Source organism: Tupaia chinensis, unplaced genomic scaffold (genome assembly GCF_000334495.1).
Source record: "Tupaia chinensis unplaced genomic scaffold, TupChi_1.0 Scaffold147369_1, whole genome shotgun sequence".
Lineage (NCBI taxonomy): Eukaryota > Metazoa > Chordata > Mammalia > Scandentia > Tupaiidae > Tupaia > Tupaia belangeri.
Genome location: NW_006207220.1, coordinates 103,040 through 122,731, shown reverse-complemented (window position 1 = coordinate 122,731; position 19,692 = coordinate 103,040). Strand labels below are relative to the sequence as shown.

The window sequence follows — 19,692 nt, the reverse complement described above, 5'->3', positions numbered from 1 at the left end:
CCCATCAGAATTTTGGACATGCACATACACATACCTGGCATGTTTTTCAAGCTCCTCCGGCAGAATTAAAACTGTGGTCAGCCACGTGGGATATGGCTCCCTTACCTATTATACTAAAAGCCAGCCACCCAATGAGATATTATTAACAGACGGATAATACACATAATAGTCAAAGCTACTGTTTTTTGAGTTCTGTGGAATACAGACACTATACAAGGCCCTTTCTATGCTTTCTATACTCCACGTCATCTTCACATCTACTCTATAAAATAGCTGTCAATTCTCCTACTTTATATGAAGAAAAGGGGTCTCACAACTAGCATATAAGAAAAGTAAAAAGTCATACTTAGTGTAGTCTGGCTATGGCCCAAGTTCTTAAAAATGCAACTTTTCTGCCTCTGCCTCAGTCAAAAGAGAAACTGGTATTCCATAAAAAAGAAGCTGTTTGCATGGGTATTTTACATCATACCATAATGATTTTTTTAATTGCTGTATTCTCCTATTCTGAAAATACCAAAGAGTTCAGGGAATCTTACAGACTACTCGATTTATTGCTTATGCTCACACTGTGTGAGTAGGACGACTGATGGCCAAATTGGCTGAATGACTTGCCTTAGACTCAGACAACTAGTTTGTGACAATGACAAGTCCACAATTTCAATCTCCAGCTTATACCCTGACACACCTGGCATCTTACTAGAGTATCTCACACTTAGCAACTGAAGTCTTTTCAGTCTCATACAAAATGTCCTAACCTAAGGAAGGAGACAATGATTCTAAATTCCAAATAGGATATTAACAGCCTGTTTCTGTCTCCAATTGCTCAACTGAACTTTTAAACCTGAAGGCAGACTTATTTGTTTCACTTTCTTACTGCTGTATATTTAGTGCCTTGAATAGTACCTGGCCCCAGGTAGACATTGACTGGATAAGAGCTTTGTAACTAGAGGGAAGGGCATGTTGGGGGGTCCAGAGGGCATGTGAGGGCTGAGGTTTACAGTATGGCTTAGCAGGCTCCGTGGAGGATGCTGAGTCTCCTGGAGATGACAGCAAGGAGATGAACACACAGTTGTGAAGACCCTGGGAAACGATCTAAGGAGTTTGGGGTTTATTCTGTGAATGCTAGGGATTCAATGAGGGTTCATTAGCAGAGAATAGGGTTATTAGTATTTAGTGGGTTATCAATATATAAGACACCAAATTATATTGCACAGTCATGAAGTACAGAATGAATGAGAGGTGTGAGTAGACCAGGACCTCTTGAGGCTATCCATCACATTGTCCTGTTTTATTGTCCTCGTGGTGCTTCTCACCTGCTGAAATCTTGTTCATTCACATACTTATATATTTATCTATCTGCCTCCCTACCAAAATGTCAGCTCAGCCCAATTAGAGCATGGGGACCTTGCCTCATTTGTTTATAGCTGCATCCCCAGCACATGGCATAATGCTTGGTCTATAGTCTATGTTCCATTAACACTTTTTGAATGGATTAATTAATCATAGGTTTTATACAGGAGTTGAGATTATAGATCAATCAGAAAGCTTATAAATGATCAGAGAGAATGGGAGAGACCATGCAGATACAAAGATTGTGAATAAAAGCAATCCAGTGGAAAAGAGTCTTGAGTTAATAGGATCAGTAAGGTGATGGACCTTGTGTGAAATTGTGCATTACAGTTACAACATGGTTCCCAATTTGTAACCTCCTGTGCATTTATCTGTTTATCTCTTTATTATGAATTTCTTCCTAGTAAAGTGTAACCTCCAGGAGGGCAAGCATTATGTTTATTTCACTTTTCACTGTCACCAGAATAGTGCTTCATACATAGTAAGCACTCGATAAATAGTAGTGAAAGGAAAATAGTAAAGGAAGAAAAGTAGGTCAGTAGATAGGTAAGTGAGTAGATGGAACAGAAGATTGGTATTAGGTTGAATCACATCAATTGCTAATGCAGGTCAAAAGTCATCAATTATTGTCTATTTCCATGTTTCAGTCTGTACTTTCATCTTTCAGGGTTTATGCTTCATTGCCTGGCTGTGGTGGGTCTTGAGATAGAATTTATTTGCTGTTTGTTTGTTTATTAAAAGCTGAATAGGTTTTTGACCAAGGTATCTCATTATTGAAAGGGCAGCAAACCATTTGACAAGAAGATGAAAAAGTAATGAAGAATTATTAATAAAACTATCAGCCCAATAGTATTTGTGCTCCATGGTCTGGAATTTCACATCTAACCCCTGTTTCACAGCATTCATTGTGCACACTTGCATTTAATTATTCCCCACATAAAATAATATGTGAGCTGCTATGCACATACATCCAATTAAGTAGATGTCTGAGCAGGGATTTTAATAACCTTGAAAATTTATTCAGTTAGAGAAGAAGCCCAAGTGCTTCTCATATGTTTTATGCCTTTTTGCAACAGTGCAGGGGGAGGGGCACTGAGGAAGGTATACTAAGCCCAACGATTTTTAAAAAAGGAGAAAATAGATCAAGTTAATTTTCAGGCTAAGCTAGGGCTACAAGCAACCTTTGCAGTCTCAACTGTTCCTTGTTGAGTGGTATGTCTAGCTGCCCAAACAAACCTTTAGGTAGTTCTGTCAACCCATAATTATTAGGAACAGTCTATATTCAGAATGTTTGGGGACTCTGGCTATTAACACTGAACCACAATCTGCCATCATATGGAAAGGCTCACAAGAGTCAGGTCCCTGCCCTGGTATTGCTATCAGATTACTATGGGATCTGGGCAAATCACTTTACCTCTTGGCCTCAACTTCCCATCTATACAGGAAGGGAATGAAACAGACAATCTTGACATTTCCTTCCAGTTTCTGAGTTGGGTGATTCATTAATGTCTATGTGCCAAACTGGCTTATGAAGAAAGGCACAAAATTCAGGGAAGGAAAGAATGGCAACTGAATATGGCTCATGCAAATAGTAGCAGGTCAACAACTGGGGAGAAATATTCACCTACCCATCTAACCATCCATCCACCCATCCATTCATCTGTTCATCCAAACAGCAGATATTGCCATTACAATGACAGAGGATTTCAGGCAATGCAAGATTCCTTCTCCTGGGGAAGAATCCTCACGTAAGAGGAAGGGTTTGTGAAAAAAAGTATATGCTCTGTGCATTTCAGCGGCATCCTTGGGATTACCATAACACAGTTCTACCCCTGGAACCATACAAAACTGATTTCAAATCTAGCATCTGCCACTTTACAGCTCAGTAACTGTAAGGAGTTTGATTATCTTTTCTCTGTAAAATTGTCTCATCCATAAATAAGGGTACTAACCATGTTACCATCGTTGGATGGTTGGGGTATTATTGTTTGAGTACTTAGAACAGCACAGGGCACATTGCAAGCATTTAATTAACATCAGTTTCTACTATTACTATTCTTGTAGCTTTAATTATTACTAATGAGTCACTCTTGTTGTGTTTGGTAGATTGTAAAACTGGAGAAGAATGGCATTGGCTACCACTACATCCTTGCAAATCTGGTAAGTAGAGCATTGCAGGTTTTCATCTGGGGGCCTTTACATGTTCAGAGCCCTAGGTGGCTTTTGTGCTTCTGGCTAGTATAAATTCTGTGGGTTGAAGGGGCAGTTCAGAGCTGCAATACTAAGTCCTTGCAATACCAAATTTATCTTTTCCCCTCCACATCCCACTTGTCAAAACACAGCATACTGGGGACCAGCAGTTGGCATAATAGCTATGTCGCTGGACTCCAATGTAGTGGACCATGGTTCGAATCCCAGACCCAGTGGTTTAAACTCATGCCAGGCACAGGTGCATGCATGCTCAAGATCCCAAGAGGAGAATGGAGGAGAAGGGATTGCAGTGTGGCCATCGCCCATGGGGGGTGGGGGGGATGATTTCTCACTTTCTATCTCTCTGTTTCTCTCTGCTCTCTTGTCTTTCTGGTAAGGAAACGTGCCCTATAGCAAAACAACAGCAACAAAACAAAACAAAGCAAAGCAAAACAAAACACAGCATACTGTTCTTAAACATCTAACCTTCCTTAGAAGATTTCATGCTGGTGGCCAGGACTTAGTTAGTCGTCACAATTTCAGCTTTAACTGGTTCTGTCCCTTGACAATAAGAACAAAATTGCTACATCCATAAGTGTCTTGATCTCCTTGGTATTGGCCCTCCATTTTATCTCAGTTGTATTTATAAATGCAAACATTTAAATAATGATTATACTAGTATTAACAAATCTTTAACCAGAAACAATTTTCCAGCATGACCAGTATTATATCAATTTAGTATTTTTCATTTTTCTGTATGACATAAATAACCCTGCCTTTTTAACAAATTTGTTTTCATTTCAACATACTACAGTTCTTTTAATGGGGTACAGTTATTTTCCACATTCCATTGAGGTTTTGATTTATCAAGACATTTTTTTACTTATTACATTTTATCTAATAGCATAATGTACCATTATGAGTTTTCTTTTGTGAACATAATTTCTATCAAGTCTACTTCCTTGACAATAAGAACAAAATTGCTACATCCATAAGTGTCTTGATCTCCTTGGTATTGGCCCTCCATTTTATCTCAGTTGTATTTATAAATGCAAACATTTAAATAATGATTATACTAGTATTAACAAATCTTTAACCAGAAACAATTTTCCAGCATGACCAGTATTATATCAATTTAGTATTTTTCATTTTTCTGTATGACATAAATAACCCTGCCTTTTTAACAAATTTGTTTTCATTTCAACATACTACAGTTCTTTTAATGGGGTACAGTTATTTTCCACATTCCATTGAGGTTTTGATTTATCAAGACATTTTTTTTACTTATTACATTTTATCTAATAGCATAATGTACCATTATGAGTTTTCTTTTGTGAACATAATTTCTATCAAGTCTACTTTTCCTGGGTCATGTTTTACACATTCACCTTTTTTATTAAGTTTTATTCTTCCAGCTGTTTTGTTTTCCAATGCTGTATATAGTTTTATTTTGCATTTAGTTCCATTTTAAAAGCGTTTAATAAGATGTAATTCACATACCAACAGCTTATCCACTTAAATTGTACAATTCAATGGCTTTTAGTATACTCAGTTATGAAACCATCACCACAATCTCATTTTTAAAGTTCCATCACCCCCAAAATAAACTGCATACCGGTTATAGCCATTTTCCATCACCCTCTAAGCTTCCCCAGCTGTAGGCAACCACTAATCCACTTTCTATCTGTATCAGTTTGCCTATTTAGGACATTTCACATAAATGGAATCATACAATATATGAGCCTTTGGGACTAGTTTCTTTCAATAATCATAATGTTTTAGAGGTTTATCCATTTTGTAACATGTAGTACTTAATTCTATTTTTTTTTTTTTTAGAGAGTGAGTTTTTTTGCTATAGGGTACATACACTTGCCAGAGATTCAGAGAGAGAGAGAAAGATAGAAAGTGAGAAATCACCCCCCAGGGGAATGGCCACACTACAATCCCTTCTCCTCTATTCTTCTCTTGGGGTTTTGAGCATTCAGGCACATGCGCCCACCATGAGTTTTAAGCAGCTGGGTCCAGAACTCGAACCACAGTCAACTGTGTGGGAATCCAGTGCATCTGCTGGTCCCAAGTACGTCGTTCCTTTTTATTGACAAATAATATTCCATTATAAGGATATACCACATTTTGTTTATCCATTCAACAGCTGATGGACACTTGGAATGTTTTCACTTTTTGAACTATTCATTATCATGAATAATGCTTCTGGGAACATCAGTGTACCCAGTATATACTTAGGAATATATACTGAGCTGTGTTCTAGGCTCTCATTATGACATTTTGAGGGACTTTAAAATCACTTTCCAGAATGACTGCATCTCCCATGAAATCTTAATCAGTAACAAATTTTGTCACATGACACTTTGAATGACTGTCGATTTTTCTTAATGGTGTCTTTTTCTACAAAATTTATTTATAACCATGTCCTGACTTTGTGATTTTCATGTTCTATAAGATGTGATTATTTTTAGGTTTTTATCTATAACAAATTTCAGTTTAGCCTTGCTTAACTGTACATATAATTACGCTCAGCTTTAATCATGCCATCTTGTGTTATTTCAGTGACAATATTAATTATTAATTGAATAAAACATTGATATTTTGTACTTACTTTTGGAGTAAAGGTCATTAGTAGAACTGAGGCATAGGGTCCCTGGATCTAAAAATGGAGACAATATCCTGCCTAATCATCAAATTCTGTCCCTGTTTCTGGTCTTGTCTCTAGCTGTAGGTCTGTGCATTACTGTAAGTTTCCCTTTAATTCCTTGCCTTGGGTGTCCCAATTGGTATTTCAGAGTCGGGACTGGAAACAAAACTTTTATTGAGGCAAATTAATTTAGACCCAGCTATTAACAGCTAAATATGTTACTTTTCTCAAAGGTATTTGCATTTTAAATGAGTGGCATCTATTTTAGAGCTATTTGTAGAACCCAGGGTCTCAAACCACTCCCCACAAAAAAAAAAAAAAAAAGGGGGGGGGGGGAGGAAATGGAGGTTTTGACTTTGGAATGAGGGACATTTTTGACATCCTTCAGATTCCAGATCTGTAGTGCTAGAAGAGACTTTGGAAGTCAGCTCCACCTAAATCTCATTTGCTTGCAGGGAAGCAGACCAACAAAGGAATGTGATTTGGCTAGGGTCACACAGCAGACCAGCCTTGCAGCTAGGCCTAGCCCCAAAGTTAGCACAACACCCAATGCCTTTCCCACTACTTCAGGACATCTCTCATGAGACCTCGTGTGCATCCTGCTTTGTAAGAATACACAGAACAAGGGAGGAGACATGCGTAATTACCTCCCTGGGTGAGAGGAAATTACACATTGGTAGCCACAGAGCCAATGAAAGATCCCAGGTAATTACATCACCAGCCTCCATCTGTTGCCCCTTATTCACAGCATCACAAGTCAGTCCCTTGGGTTGCTATATCCTTCTGATCTGCATTTTTCTTCTTCTGACCTAATGAGCTCTCAAATCTGTACAACTGCCAGCTAATAGGATGCAAATTGCATATACCATCCATATACAAAAGATTTGCATGTTCCAATAGATTAGTTGATAATTAGGCTTCAAATTACTAATTAATTCAGTTTGAAACATAGTCAAGTATGTGGTATGTGTTTTCTTCCCCAGTCACAGGAATAACGCAATTTATAAGATGATAATTTTTAGAAATTCCGCCACATAATTAGCCTACTGCTGCATGGAACTGACCCCCTCCTTCGGAGGGTTTGCGATTAGGGTGTAATTATATAGTTAGAGACCAAGGAAGGCTTTGAAAGATTTAACAAAAGTAGGGAGCTACACTTTTATTTTGTAGTTTTTTCTGTCCCTGTTGGAATGTATGAGCTTCAAAGTAGCTAATGGCATTCTTCTAGCAGATTACTTTGGAGGGATGCTTTGGGGGTCCAAATAGCCACCCTTGGATGGCTACTGGAAGAGAAGAAGAAAGGAAACTGCAGTTCAGAGAAAAGGACTTACGAGCAGGGAGAATAAGGAAAAAAAGGCCTTGATTTTTGTTCCACTTTCACCCTTATAAAACTCTGTGTTCTTGAGGAACTCTATCCCTCCATATCCCCAACTGTTTTTTTCTAAGAATTATTTTATTTAACTTTATTTTATTATTATTATTTTCCAGTTTGGTAGAGAGAGGCAGAGAGAGAGAGAGAAAGTGAGAAAGCAAGCCACCAGGTCTAGGACTTGAACCACGGTCAGTCATGTGGGAATCCACTATGCCACCCACTGGCCCTCCCCAACTGTTAACTGAGAATAATAGCTCTTGCTCTATCTGCCCACTCATAAGTGTCATTAAAGAGACCAAATATGTGGCCATGTGCTATTATGCTTTGAAAAGTTAAGTGTCCTACAAATGTAGAGAATTCTTACTTCATATACTAAATCCACCCATCTGTACATATTCACATATATTTGTATGTATTTATACATGTAATCATATCCTATATATATTTGATAGGATATGTGTGTGTCTTTGTGTGTGTGTGAGTGTGTGTGTGTGTATATATATATATCCATAGCTTTGAGAGCACCGAATCCTAACCACTAGACCACTAGGGAACTTAATCCATAGCTTTGAGATGACCATAAAGCGGACTTTGAAGAACATGTAGCTCACTTTGCTAGGCACTAGGAATTCAAATATAAACAAGGTAGACACAATCCTTCCTCTAGGAGCTTACAGGTAAACAGGGATAAAAAAGTGATAGTAAATCAGTTATCTAATTTCAGTTATGAGAAGTAAATACATGGGACTATGTGGCATCATGCAACAGGTAGATGAGATTTAGTCTGGGAGGAGGTTAAGGGTCTTCAAAGTCACTGAATGAATGAATAAAATGGTTTCTCAGGAAATTAACAACATTTGCACCCATATGTCAAATGGACTTAAAAGCAAAATCCTTGTGAAAGTGCAAAAAAAAAAAAAAAGAAAGAAAGAAAGAGAAAGGAAAAGGAAATCAGAAGTGGCAAGAGTATATAGATCTAAGTATGAATATACAAATGAGATGGGCCTAAGAAGTTTTCTAACCCGCTTCACATAAAGAGCCAGAATCTCCTCTACGACATCCCTAACAGAAGCCCATCCATCTGATTCCTGCTTGACTGATACCCAATGATGGGGGAACTCATGCCACTGAGTCATTCCTTTCTCTCCTCAAAGGGCTCTACAATGTCCACAGTCTTCCTCTCATAGAACACCGGAAGTTAGCAGTGGAACTGGGCTAAAAGTTGGGGCAAACACCTGCTCCTTACCACTGCCTTTCTCTTTTATTCATGATGTGCCCATTGTGTGTATGTATGTGTGTGAAAGAGAGAGACAGGGAGACAGGGAGAAAGGGAGGCAGAGAGGCTCAGAAGCCCTCCTCTTTCCTGTGCCCCCTCATAGTCTCTCTAATTCCGAGGTTCATTTCAGTTTCTCCTATACCCTCCCACACAGCCATCCCTTCCTCCCTCTGCTTTCACCTCACTCTTCTGTAAAAGTCGGACACATGGATCACTTTCCAGTCACTATAACTGAACTACACAGAGCTTCTAGAAGGGAAAGGGAAGTGAGTGAAAGGCAAATAAATCCCAGGTGCCAAAGGATGCTGTCCTCCCAGGAAATCCCACACCCATCAGGCAAGACAGAGTCTAGGTTACTCTGGGTATTCACCCTCATCTTCTAGAGAAATCCATTCTAGAGACCCCTGAGAATTTCTACATCCTTCCAAGAAAGGTGAAATTATAGACCCATTTTATGAGTAAAGAAAATTCAGTTTGAATTGTTGAAAGGCTATTTGTGAGAGCTAGAAATTTGAAACTAGAATTTACATTCAAACCTCTACAATTCTAAAGACCATGCTTATTTTCCACTAGGCCACACTACCCAAATTGAAGAAACCTTTGTAAGTCTTAAGACTGGTGTTATAAATAAGAAATGACAAGAAAGAAAACTCTTTTGTCTTCTGAAACTGCCTGGATTCAAATTCTGACTTGGCCTCTTACTAGCTGTGTGCTGGGCAAGTCACGTCACTTCTCCGTACTTTAATTTCCTCATCTATAGCTGGGAATGTTAACACATCCCTCATAAAATAGATACACAAGTGAGTTCACTTATGTAGAGTCTTAGAGCAGCACAGATGGCAGAAACCCAGGGTCTCATATTAACTCTGCCGGACTCATTATCATTTGTACAAATCATTTTGTTTTCTAGAAGGATTCGATTTGTTCAAGTTTTGTCGCAATGTTTTCAAAAGGACTTTTCTGACTATAATTTAGAGTTCAAGTTTTCCTGAGTCTGCAGTCCAGAGGTATATTTAAAAAAATAAAGTTCTCAAAACCACATTGGCTCCCTTCATCTTGAGTAAGAGGCTGATCCCTTCATCTCAAGCCCTCTGTGTTTATATCCTTCACTCCTGAAAGCCAGGCACACCTTGTCACATTGGAAGTGACCCTTTGTGTACTGCACCAGTAGCTGGTGGACCCCTTCTGATATGCAAGATAGTGGTTGCAGTTGTTCTGCCAGAGCATGGAACCTCCTTGTCACCACCACTGGCCTAGAGGCAGAAGGACCTATTGTCTCCAATTTTGGGCAGGTAGTTGGGGTGATGTGTTACCAAAAAGGCTCAGTCCCCACTTCTTTACCTTTCCCTCTTTTTAAGACACCAAAGCAGACAATATAGTCTGAAGAAAATGGAACCCTAAGAGATCTAGAGCCCTAGGTGAGTACTGTATGTGCCAGACACTGTTCTAAGAATTTGGCATATAATTCAGGTACTCTTCACAACAGCCCTGTAAGACAGGTATAGTAATGACCCTTATTTTGCAATAAATACTATCATACTGAAACATGGAGAGGTCAGGTAGTTTGAGATCACACAGCTGGGAGTTGTAGAGCTAAGACTAGAATCCAGGCTGATGTGTACAGGCAGTTTCTGTTAAACTATGCCCTCCATGGATCCTCTGAACCTCAAAGCATATACTTTTTCTGCTTCAATGTCCTTCCCTGCCTTCCTCACCCACCCAAAGGCTCCTTTTCTTGCAGACTTCATTCCTTCTACTGGAATGCCTTCCCTCTTTCCTTGAGCTCCAGGGTCAGGTTTGGTTCAGTATAATTAAGTACTTGTGTAATACTGGCCTTTCTCATTAGACCTTAAGTAACTTAAAAACAAAAACCAGATCTGTCTTCTGTTACATTCTTGTATCTGGCATATGCTTGGCAATGGTAAGCACTCATGAATGAATCAGTGAATGGATGAATAAATGATTCACTAAATATTCCTTTCCTCATTCCCAATAGGTTTCAAATGTATCATATTTGAGTCTTCATCCTTTCATCAAGAAGTCAGGGGGTGCCTGTTATATGTGAGACCCTCTGAATGTGTAAGCTGGCATTGCATCAAAAGATAGGCCTGTGAGTTCTCATCTGGTCTTTCTTGGATAGGAAGGTTTTGATCATGTAAAGGACAGACACTGTTGGGTTCCATCTACCATAAGCTTCAGCCAAAAGATCCCGCCCCGTACCAGGAAGCTTTGAAAGACTGAACTTTGAATTGACCTTTGGCTCTTGCTCTGAAGTGGCCCTACCAGGTGTCACCTTGACTACAACTAGCTAGAACAGAATTAAGATGAGAGAAATTTCTGGAAGGGCTGACCAATCCCAAACCGGTAGTGCACCTTTGCAGCTTTGTATCACCACCCCAGTCTGGGGTCCCTTGGTCTTCTGCTATGAAATGCCAGAATTTTATCCTAAACCTTAAGACTATGAAATTACTTTGTGAGACTCCAACTGATTTCACAGTGCATTTTCAATAATGGACACCTTTATGAGGGAATATATCTGTTGGTGTGTTTGTAGATGCCCAAGTATTTACCTCTTTGGTATCAAAATATAATTGAATAAATCAACATTAATGCTTTGTGCCCCCCATATTAATGGTGTCTTAGCTGATTTAAGCACAACTACAATGTTTTATTGACTCTGTGGGAACCAGTTACATCTACATGCTACCAGGGATAATACAGGGTAAGGACACCTTAACAGTTTGGTTGCTTAAAGTGACTAAAATAGGAAAATGTGAATACTTTTATGCAGAGACATGGGCATTTGAGGACACAATTAAGTCCTCTCCCCAGGAGTATTCCATGCATTCACATATATCCATATTCATGTGCACACACCTGTGTGATCACAGAATCGTAGATCAAAGCTGAGAGAACCCTTAAGAGAGAAATCAGCTGGCTCAGAAGTTTCCAAACTTTTTAGTTTGAAGCTCTATTTTCAAATGGACTCTCAGGGGAGAACCTTAGTATAAAAAAATAAAAAACAGATAAAAAGCAGAGCTGCTTTGGTGGAGGAAGGTGGAGATGTAAGACCCCCTTCCCCTAACCCAACAAAGTAACTAAAATGCTTGCAACCAGGAACATAACTTGAAAGGTCATTGATCTAGCCAATACCCTTATTTTGCAGATCAGTAAACAAATCCCTGAAGAGACTGAGACAATTGCCCAAGGATAAACAGCTCATGAGTTTCAAAGACAGGATAGAACTTAGGTAGTTGTCTCTAAAACTCTTTTCCTGAAATTTTTTACTTAGGATCTAGTTCACAATATACAGAAAAAAAAAAAAAAAAAACCACTCAATAAAAAGAATAAAAAGACCTCTTTAGTCCACAAGACACCACAAGACAAAAAAACTGGGGCTGATAGGAGGCAAGACAGAATCTGAGAAGAGAACCATGAAAAGAGTGAGCAAAGACTTTCTGTTCCCTCCTTGCTCTGCATGTGTTGAACATGCACCCTGCCCTGGCATTGTGGGTAGACACTGGGGAGACCAGGGTTCCTGTCCTCTAGGATCCCAGTATCAAAGAGCAAGTGAGAAGGATCATTGCAATCTCAAGGAAAAAGCTAGGAGAGGCTTAAGAGATAAAGAAATAAAGTGTTTTGTGGCTCATGTTCCAAGTACCAGCATCCGTCAATAGAACTGAGGAAAACATCCTATTCTAAAGGAAACCTGTAGCATAAAGATACAGGCTGTCCTAAGTCCTTCACTGTGAAACAGGAGATAAACAAATAAGATTGACTGCACTAGTGGTTAGGAGGCAGGATGTACAGTGATTAAAAAACAAACTCTAGGATCTTAATCCTTTCTAGGGCTATTGTCTCTGTCTCTCACTAGCGATACTATATTGGACAGGAGCTACTCTATTAACTTAAGCTTCCATTTTTTTTTCTAATTTCTAACTTGCAAGCGGGAATGATAATAGCACCTGCTATGGAGCCCACAGATGGTGTAGTAGTTAAGACACTATACTCCCACATGGCCCACCATGGTTAGAGTCCCCAAACCAGCAGCTTGAAACACACAGGGTGCATGTGCATGTGTGCCCAAGATTCCAAGAAGAGAATGGAGGAGAAGGAATTGGGGCATGGCCATACCCCCTGGGGGATGATTTCTTGCTTTGTGTCTCTCTGTCTATCTCTGGCTCTTCAGTGAGCACACATATTTATAGCAAAAAATGATTAAAAAAATCTCTTTTAAAATAAATAGTACTGGCTATACAGGATTTTATGAGGAGCATACATTTTAGGCACTATGTTGTGGTCATTATTGTTTCAGCCAAATCTGTCTCCCATGACATCTGGCCATCTTGCCTTCCAGAGCCTCAAGGGACAAATCTTTCTCCCTTTCCCCATGACAACCCTCTGAGATTCAAATACATCCTTCACTTACCCTCTTAGTCACCCTTTTATTTTTCAGACTGGTCGTTCCTACTTTTTCCAAGTATTTTTAATGTAACAAGACTTTTCAAACTGTACTTCTCTGAAACTATTCTCTCTGTAGAGTTGTGTTCTTCGATGTTATCTGGCAATTTGGGGAAACTTGGCATGTTCAACTTGTGCCATTCAGAGTATAAAGGGCAAGTTCTTTGATTTGTTCTAATCTTACCTCTTCTAGATCTCAAGGGAATGGATGGAAGGAATGCTCTCTCCAGTGTCTAAGGATGTGTTTAATAAAATTTCTTTCCTATTCCTTTCTGCTGAAAATGTTGGGTGCTCCCTCCTCCTTCTAATGAGTGGTGTCAGCACAGGCAGGATGGTGAGGGCTGAGAAGTTTGTATGTGACTCCTTAAAAGGATCCCAGGGAAAAGGAATTCCAGCTTTGAAGAGAAAGCTTTTCATCCTTCAAAAGCTATGTTCCTATGCACCTGCCTCGTGTTCTCTCAGGCTTCTTGCCTGATCCAGTCTCTGGATTTGAAGCAGTTCTGACAATACCTAACCTCTTTTGACTCAATAATGATGATAGTGATTGTGATGATAATAATGGTAGCAAATATTCATTAAGTATGTACTATGTGCCAGAGCTCCAAGAGCTTAATTATAACAATTCTTTTAAACCTTATACCGATTCTATGATGTAAGTGTTATTATATCTGCATTTTGAAGACAAGAGAACTGAGTTTCAGAGAGGTTAAGTAACCAGTAAGCACACAGAATCGGTTCTTCTGTTTCCAATCACACGTGATAATTAATAGTCATAATGATGGCCCAGAGCCTCTTCAGGATCTTTAAAGCATTCTACAAATCTTCACAGTAATATAAAAGCATGTCCAATGTAGTTATAGTGTTAAACATCTCTTCAGGGTATCATAATTATTTGAAATGCCTTTTCATTCTAATCCTTTGAAAATTATAATTGACATGTGATAGATAGAGTGACTATATTAACTAGTTTACTTAATTGAGCACTTTTACTCCTAGTCATTCTACTCAGATGGCTTTTCTGCATAGTATTGTCTCCTTCAGTGGGTACAGAGGGGAGATAGCTTCTAATCCCAACTCATTCTCTAACAGTATACAACTCTAAGCCACCAATTCCTTCCCTAGATCTGTACTTCTAGTTATACAATGAAAATTTGGTCTAATCTTCAAAATCTTTCTTCATATGTAGCTCAGAGTCAGCAAACTATGACCCCTGAGTCAAATCCAACTTTGTATGGCTCATGAGCTAAAAATGATTTCTTATGGTTCAAAGACAGGACAGATCTAATGTGGTTGTTCCTGAAACTCTTTTCCTGACACTTCTCCCCAAGTATCTGATGTGTTTCTCAGGTTCAGGACTGTTATCCTGAGAGCTTGCCTTGAATCAGCAAGTTCATCTGCATTTGAATGAAAATGATAAGCCTAACATCCTTCTCACATCACCCATTCTATAGTCACACATGAGACATATCAAATGCCACAGAGTTGCAGAAGAAGCAAACAGAGCATAATGACCCATCAGCCCCAAGAGTTTACTCAGTACAAAGCTTCATTATATCAACAAATGAGAGCCACTCTGCCAAACAGCATCTGGTGCCAGTGCTGGGGGTACAGTGGATAGTGTGTGGATTTAGACCTGCAATCTCATTCTACATCATTTATAAAGCACTCAATAACTTAAAAACAAGCACCCTGCAGATTAATTTCACTTTTATTTAATAGTCACCATGTGTATATATAGCCATAAACTCGGCATTTGGGGGAATGTTATAAAATAGGCGAAATGGCTTAAAGAGAATAGTAATGATCAAACTGCAGAGTTAAAATTTCTAATAGAATATAATTAGTAATGTAGTGTTCATATACAATATTATATAATAAATAGCACAAATAAAGCACATGAGAAAAATGCACTAATTACCAAATATTACCTTTCCATTTTTTTGTTAATAAAATGGCAAATAGAATTAGAAAATGATTTAATTAAATCTTGTTTAATGAGAGTGCTCAAGGGAATAGAGTGAGCAAGTTGAATTTTCCAGTGAATTGGTGGGCAAAAATATTAACACCTTTATTTCCCTTGCATAGACAAGAACATATTTCTATATTGGCGAAGACCATTTTTTTCCTTGCATTATGCAGAAGTCTAATAACTTTAGAAGACTCATTTTTGGTGATTAAGGACATTGAAGGGATTCAAGATTATTATTACTGGCATAAAATTTTACACTGGAGAGATGTCAGCTATTAAATGAACATACATTGACCCAAGTTATTTTCTAATTTTTTTCTTTTACTTGATGTAAAAGCTATCAGACTTTTTTCATTGACAAAAGGCGTGCACCCTCCCAAGAGAAAGAATAAGAGAAAGAGAAAAAGCACCTCCCAACAGGATGTGATCAGGCTGCAATCCCTCATCGTCCATTTCTCCTTCCAAGTGGGATTGTAGATGTACACACACATGCCTGTCATGTGTTTTGAGCTGCCAGATCGGGATCCAAATTGGCTATGTGAGATCTGGCCCCCAATGCTTAACCACGGCACTACAGGGTTAGCTTAGCTAGGGACTTGTTTTGTCGTTCTTTGTATATTCTTCCCAAAGAGTAGGGAGGGGCTCAGGTGGAAGGTCTCATCCATTTGATTATACATTATCAAGGTTTGGCTCCCACTAACCTTGCAGTCAGACATTCTGGTGATTAAGTTGAGTGGCATTCATGTTTGAACAAACTCTGCCATTTCCTTTGGCCTCCATTATATTCAAGATAGAAGCAATCAGTACAAAATGCCCATGAGCTTGTTACAGATTTTTAAGCGACAGAATTTGACTGCGGGAGATAATTTCTCTTTCACCCTCTCAGTAGTTATTTTATTTAAAAAAAAAAAAAGTCCTTTTAAAGTCTCTAAGAACTATGGGAAATCTTTCAACTGTGTACCAGATTTTAACCAGTGGTGGCAGGTCTATGTTCTTAGATGATAATGCTTACTGGATAGGGAAACTAATTTTGATTTCACCTTTACTAACAGCTTGCTAGTACTATTGTACAAACCAGTCATCTGTGTGAAACTGTGAACTATGGCTATGGGACAAGTTAATCTCAAAAGGAATTTCCAACTCATTTCTTTTTCTAACCAATTAAAATTATCCAATGGCATTTGCTGCCTGCTGGTTATTTTTCCCTTATTGACATTTTGCTGGAGGATAGTATCTGGCTTTTATTCATTCACTCAACAAATATATACTCTCCATCTACTCTGTGCCAGGCATTGTTCTAGGTACAAGTTCTAGGATATGTCAGTGACTAAGACAGAAAATGTCCCCGCTGTCGTGAAGTTGACATTCCAATGAGAGGAGAAAGGCAAAGAAACAAATGAGTCAACAAGATAACTTCATATGGAAATGAATGTTTTAGAAATATATTAACAGAGAACTGAGATACATCTGACTGAACAGAAGCTGGGGTTTACTTGTTTGTGGTCTTCTAGAAGAAGATCTTAAGACAAGGACTGAAGTATAAGTGGTTTATTTTGGTGACAATCCTAGAAATACCAGCAGGAAAGCCAGGAGATGAGGTAAGTAAGAGAAAACAGCATAATCAAGACAGAATTGTAGGCCATGAAGGGAGCTCAGTCTCAAAGGAGATCTCTAGATATCAGTGTAGAATGGCCTCTCAGGGTTGTGCTTCCCAGACTGAAAGATTCTGGGGTATGTAACCGTTAATTTCCCATCCATCATTTGTTGAGAGCTGCATCTGGGCATTATTACTCTTCAACATGCCTGACTAACTTTTCACAATGGTGGGGTAATAGATGTTTGCAATTAGTACAAAAAAAAAGTGGAATGCTAGTGTGGAAATGGGAGTAGAAATGGATAGAGTGCTAACTGGGTGTACTATAGGGCAAGAATCAGTTCTCTACACCAAGATCAAAAAAGACCTCTCTGAAGAGATGACATGTTAGCTGAAGATGGGAATGATGGGAATGATACAGTCAAAGAAATCACATTTCTGAGCAAAATATCAAAGAGCAAAACCAAGTGGGATTGAGCTGGTTTATAAAATAGAATAAAGAATCATGGAGTTTTAGAGGCACCAGTTGGGGAAGGGTAAGTTTAATCCATTCTTTTAGATGAGAAAATTAGATGAAGTCAAGGAGAAATTAATGGATGTGGGCAGTGCCATAGGAACCCAAGGCAAAGCAGGGACCTACACTTAAGTCTCTTAGGTGCTAGTCCAGGGCTTCCTTCAACCACCTTAATGCTTCCTTTGCACATTACCCCATTTCTCTCATTGGAATTTGATAGTTTCCTCAAGTCATGGAGCCAAGAGGACATTGATTTTTATGATCCCTGCTCAAATTCCTGCAGTGGACACCAATTACATCTAAAAGAAGTTCATGTTAACACAAGGCTCTATGATCTAGCTTTGGGCTGCTTCTCTGACCTTATTTCCCATCTCTGGATATATATTTTTCTTACTCACTGTGCCATAGTCATACTAGTCTCTTTACTGTTTCTGGAACATGCCAATCATCCTTTACCTCTGGGCCTTTTTTCAGAATGATTTTCCCTGTATCTCATTCAGGTCCCTGTGCCAACCTCCTTGGCAAGACTTATCTTGATCATTCCTTCCAAAAATGACCTTTCCTCCTCTTACCCTACTTCAATTTTTCTTCATAGGACTCATTGTTACCACAGCGCATACTACACTGGACTATACTATACTTTATATATATCACACCATATATTTAGTTAGTTCTGTGTTTATTGTCTATCTTTCCCACCAGAATGTAAAGTTGTATTCACTACTAGAACAGTGTAGTAGAGGTATTCATGTGCTGAACGTTGAGTGAGTGAGTGAGTAAATGGCCCAAGAGAAGAACTTAGTTCTGTTTCTGCCACAAAACTTACTAAATGACTGTGGGCAAGACTCACAGTCTCAGTATCTTTATCAGGAAAATGGACATACATAATTTGCACCTTATAAAGAGATAAAGTAAAATGAGGCTAGAGCTATGAAAGTACCGTACATTATTGAATTATACAAATATAAGCTTTCCTTTAAGTTGAAGTCTTCCTGAGTTTTAGTAAATTTCATCAAGTGGGAGTGAAATTTCACTGAATAAAAATCCTCTATAGATGTTAGAATTGATCAGGCCTCATCAGGTGGAGAAGATCTAAACTGTTGTGTGTGGAATTGTGCAAGCAGAAGGATGAAAAATCAGAATCCAGCCTCTTCCCATAGACTTGTGGGTGACCTTGGGGAACTCAGAAACACTTGTCCCAGTTGGGGGAGAGGGGTTCAAGTTCCTCACCTTTTAAAAAGGTAGAGGTAAGAGCGGTGGATGAGGCGGTTATTTCCTTAAAAGTTTCATTTGTTCTGTGTATCTGTGTCAGAAAAAACTCAGCCATCACTTTATTGATCACTCAGTCGGCACCACCCACTTAGTATACATCATGTTACTTCATCTTCTCCCCAACCTCCTGCTATCAATTATTCAAACAAGAAGCCATTAAGTAACTCAGCCTGAGGTTGTATAAAGAATGTCATGGGAGGGGCTGAGCCAATACTTAAGAGGCATGCTGGGCTCCTAAGCAAGCGCTCTTAACCACTGTGCTAACTTTGTGCACAAACTGATAACTGATTTCAGAAAGAAGGGAAGCTCAACTGTCTCTCCATTAAATCAGTTCCACCTCGTGGAGTAGGATGGAAAACCCTGTGATTCTCTGACATGGTCAAATCCATTTATCCAGGCAACATGTTCTGACTTCTCTCCCTTCTCCTTCCACAGGGCTTCATGGACATCGACTTAAACAAATTCAAGGAGAGTGGAGCAAATGTGACAGGTTTCCAGTTGGTAAACTACACAGACACCATCCCGGCCAAGATCATGCAGCAGTGGAAGAACAGTGACGCGCGAGACCACACCCGGGTGGACTGGAAAAGACCTAAGGTACGAGATGGGCAGAAGATGGCAAAGGACTAGCCTCGTCCCCTCATCTGCCTCAGACTTCTGGGCACTGTTAGTCTTAGAAAGACTGGTTTTCTAAAATGAACAAACAAAGGAAAATATTATCCGTTAAGATTATTGTAGTGTGCAAGGGCCAGACAACCCAAAGTGGCAATGGTTTTAACAAGATAAACACTTAATTTACTTTCATCTAAACAAAACTCAGAAATCAGCAGGGCTTGCATACTGACTCCATCATCATCAAATACTCAGACTTTCTGTTTGTCCTGCTAGCCTCAGAATATGGTTGCTACTGTATAGTCCAAGATGGCTGCTTAAACTACAGCCATCACCTCAACATTTTACTCAAATAGGAAGTGAAAGAAAGAGAAACAAAAGAAAGGAAGGAAGATGGAGAAAGAGAGAAAAAGAAAGGGAGAGGGAAAG

At 39.0% G+C, this 19,692-nt stretch overlaps 1 protein-coding gene across 1 annotated transcript in view; it reads left to right on the top strand.

The window, feature by feature from the left end:
- Positions 1-19,692, top strand: part of GRIA1 (glutamate ionotropic receptor AMPA type subunit 1) — a 298,513-nt gene that overhangs the window by 190,596 nt on the left and 88,225 nt on the right. The window contains exons 5-6 of the mRNA XM_006169676.2: positions 3,457-3,510; positions 19,087-19,248. Of these exons, the coding sequence (XP_006169738.1) occupies positions 3,457-3,510; positions 19,087-19,248 (216 nt within the window). The remainder of the gene's footprint in view (positions 1-3,456; positions 3,511-19,086; positions 19,249-19,692) is intronic.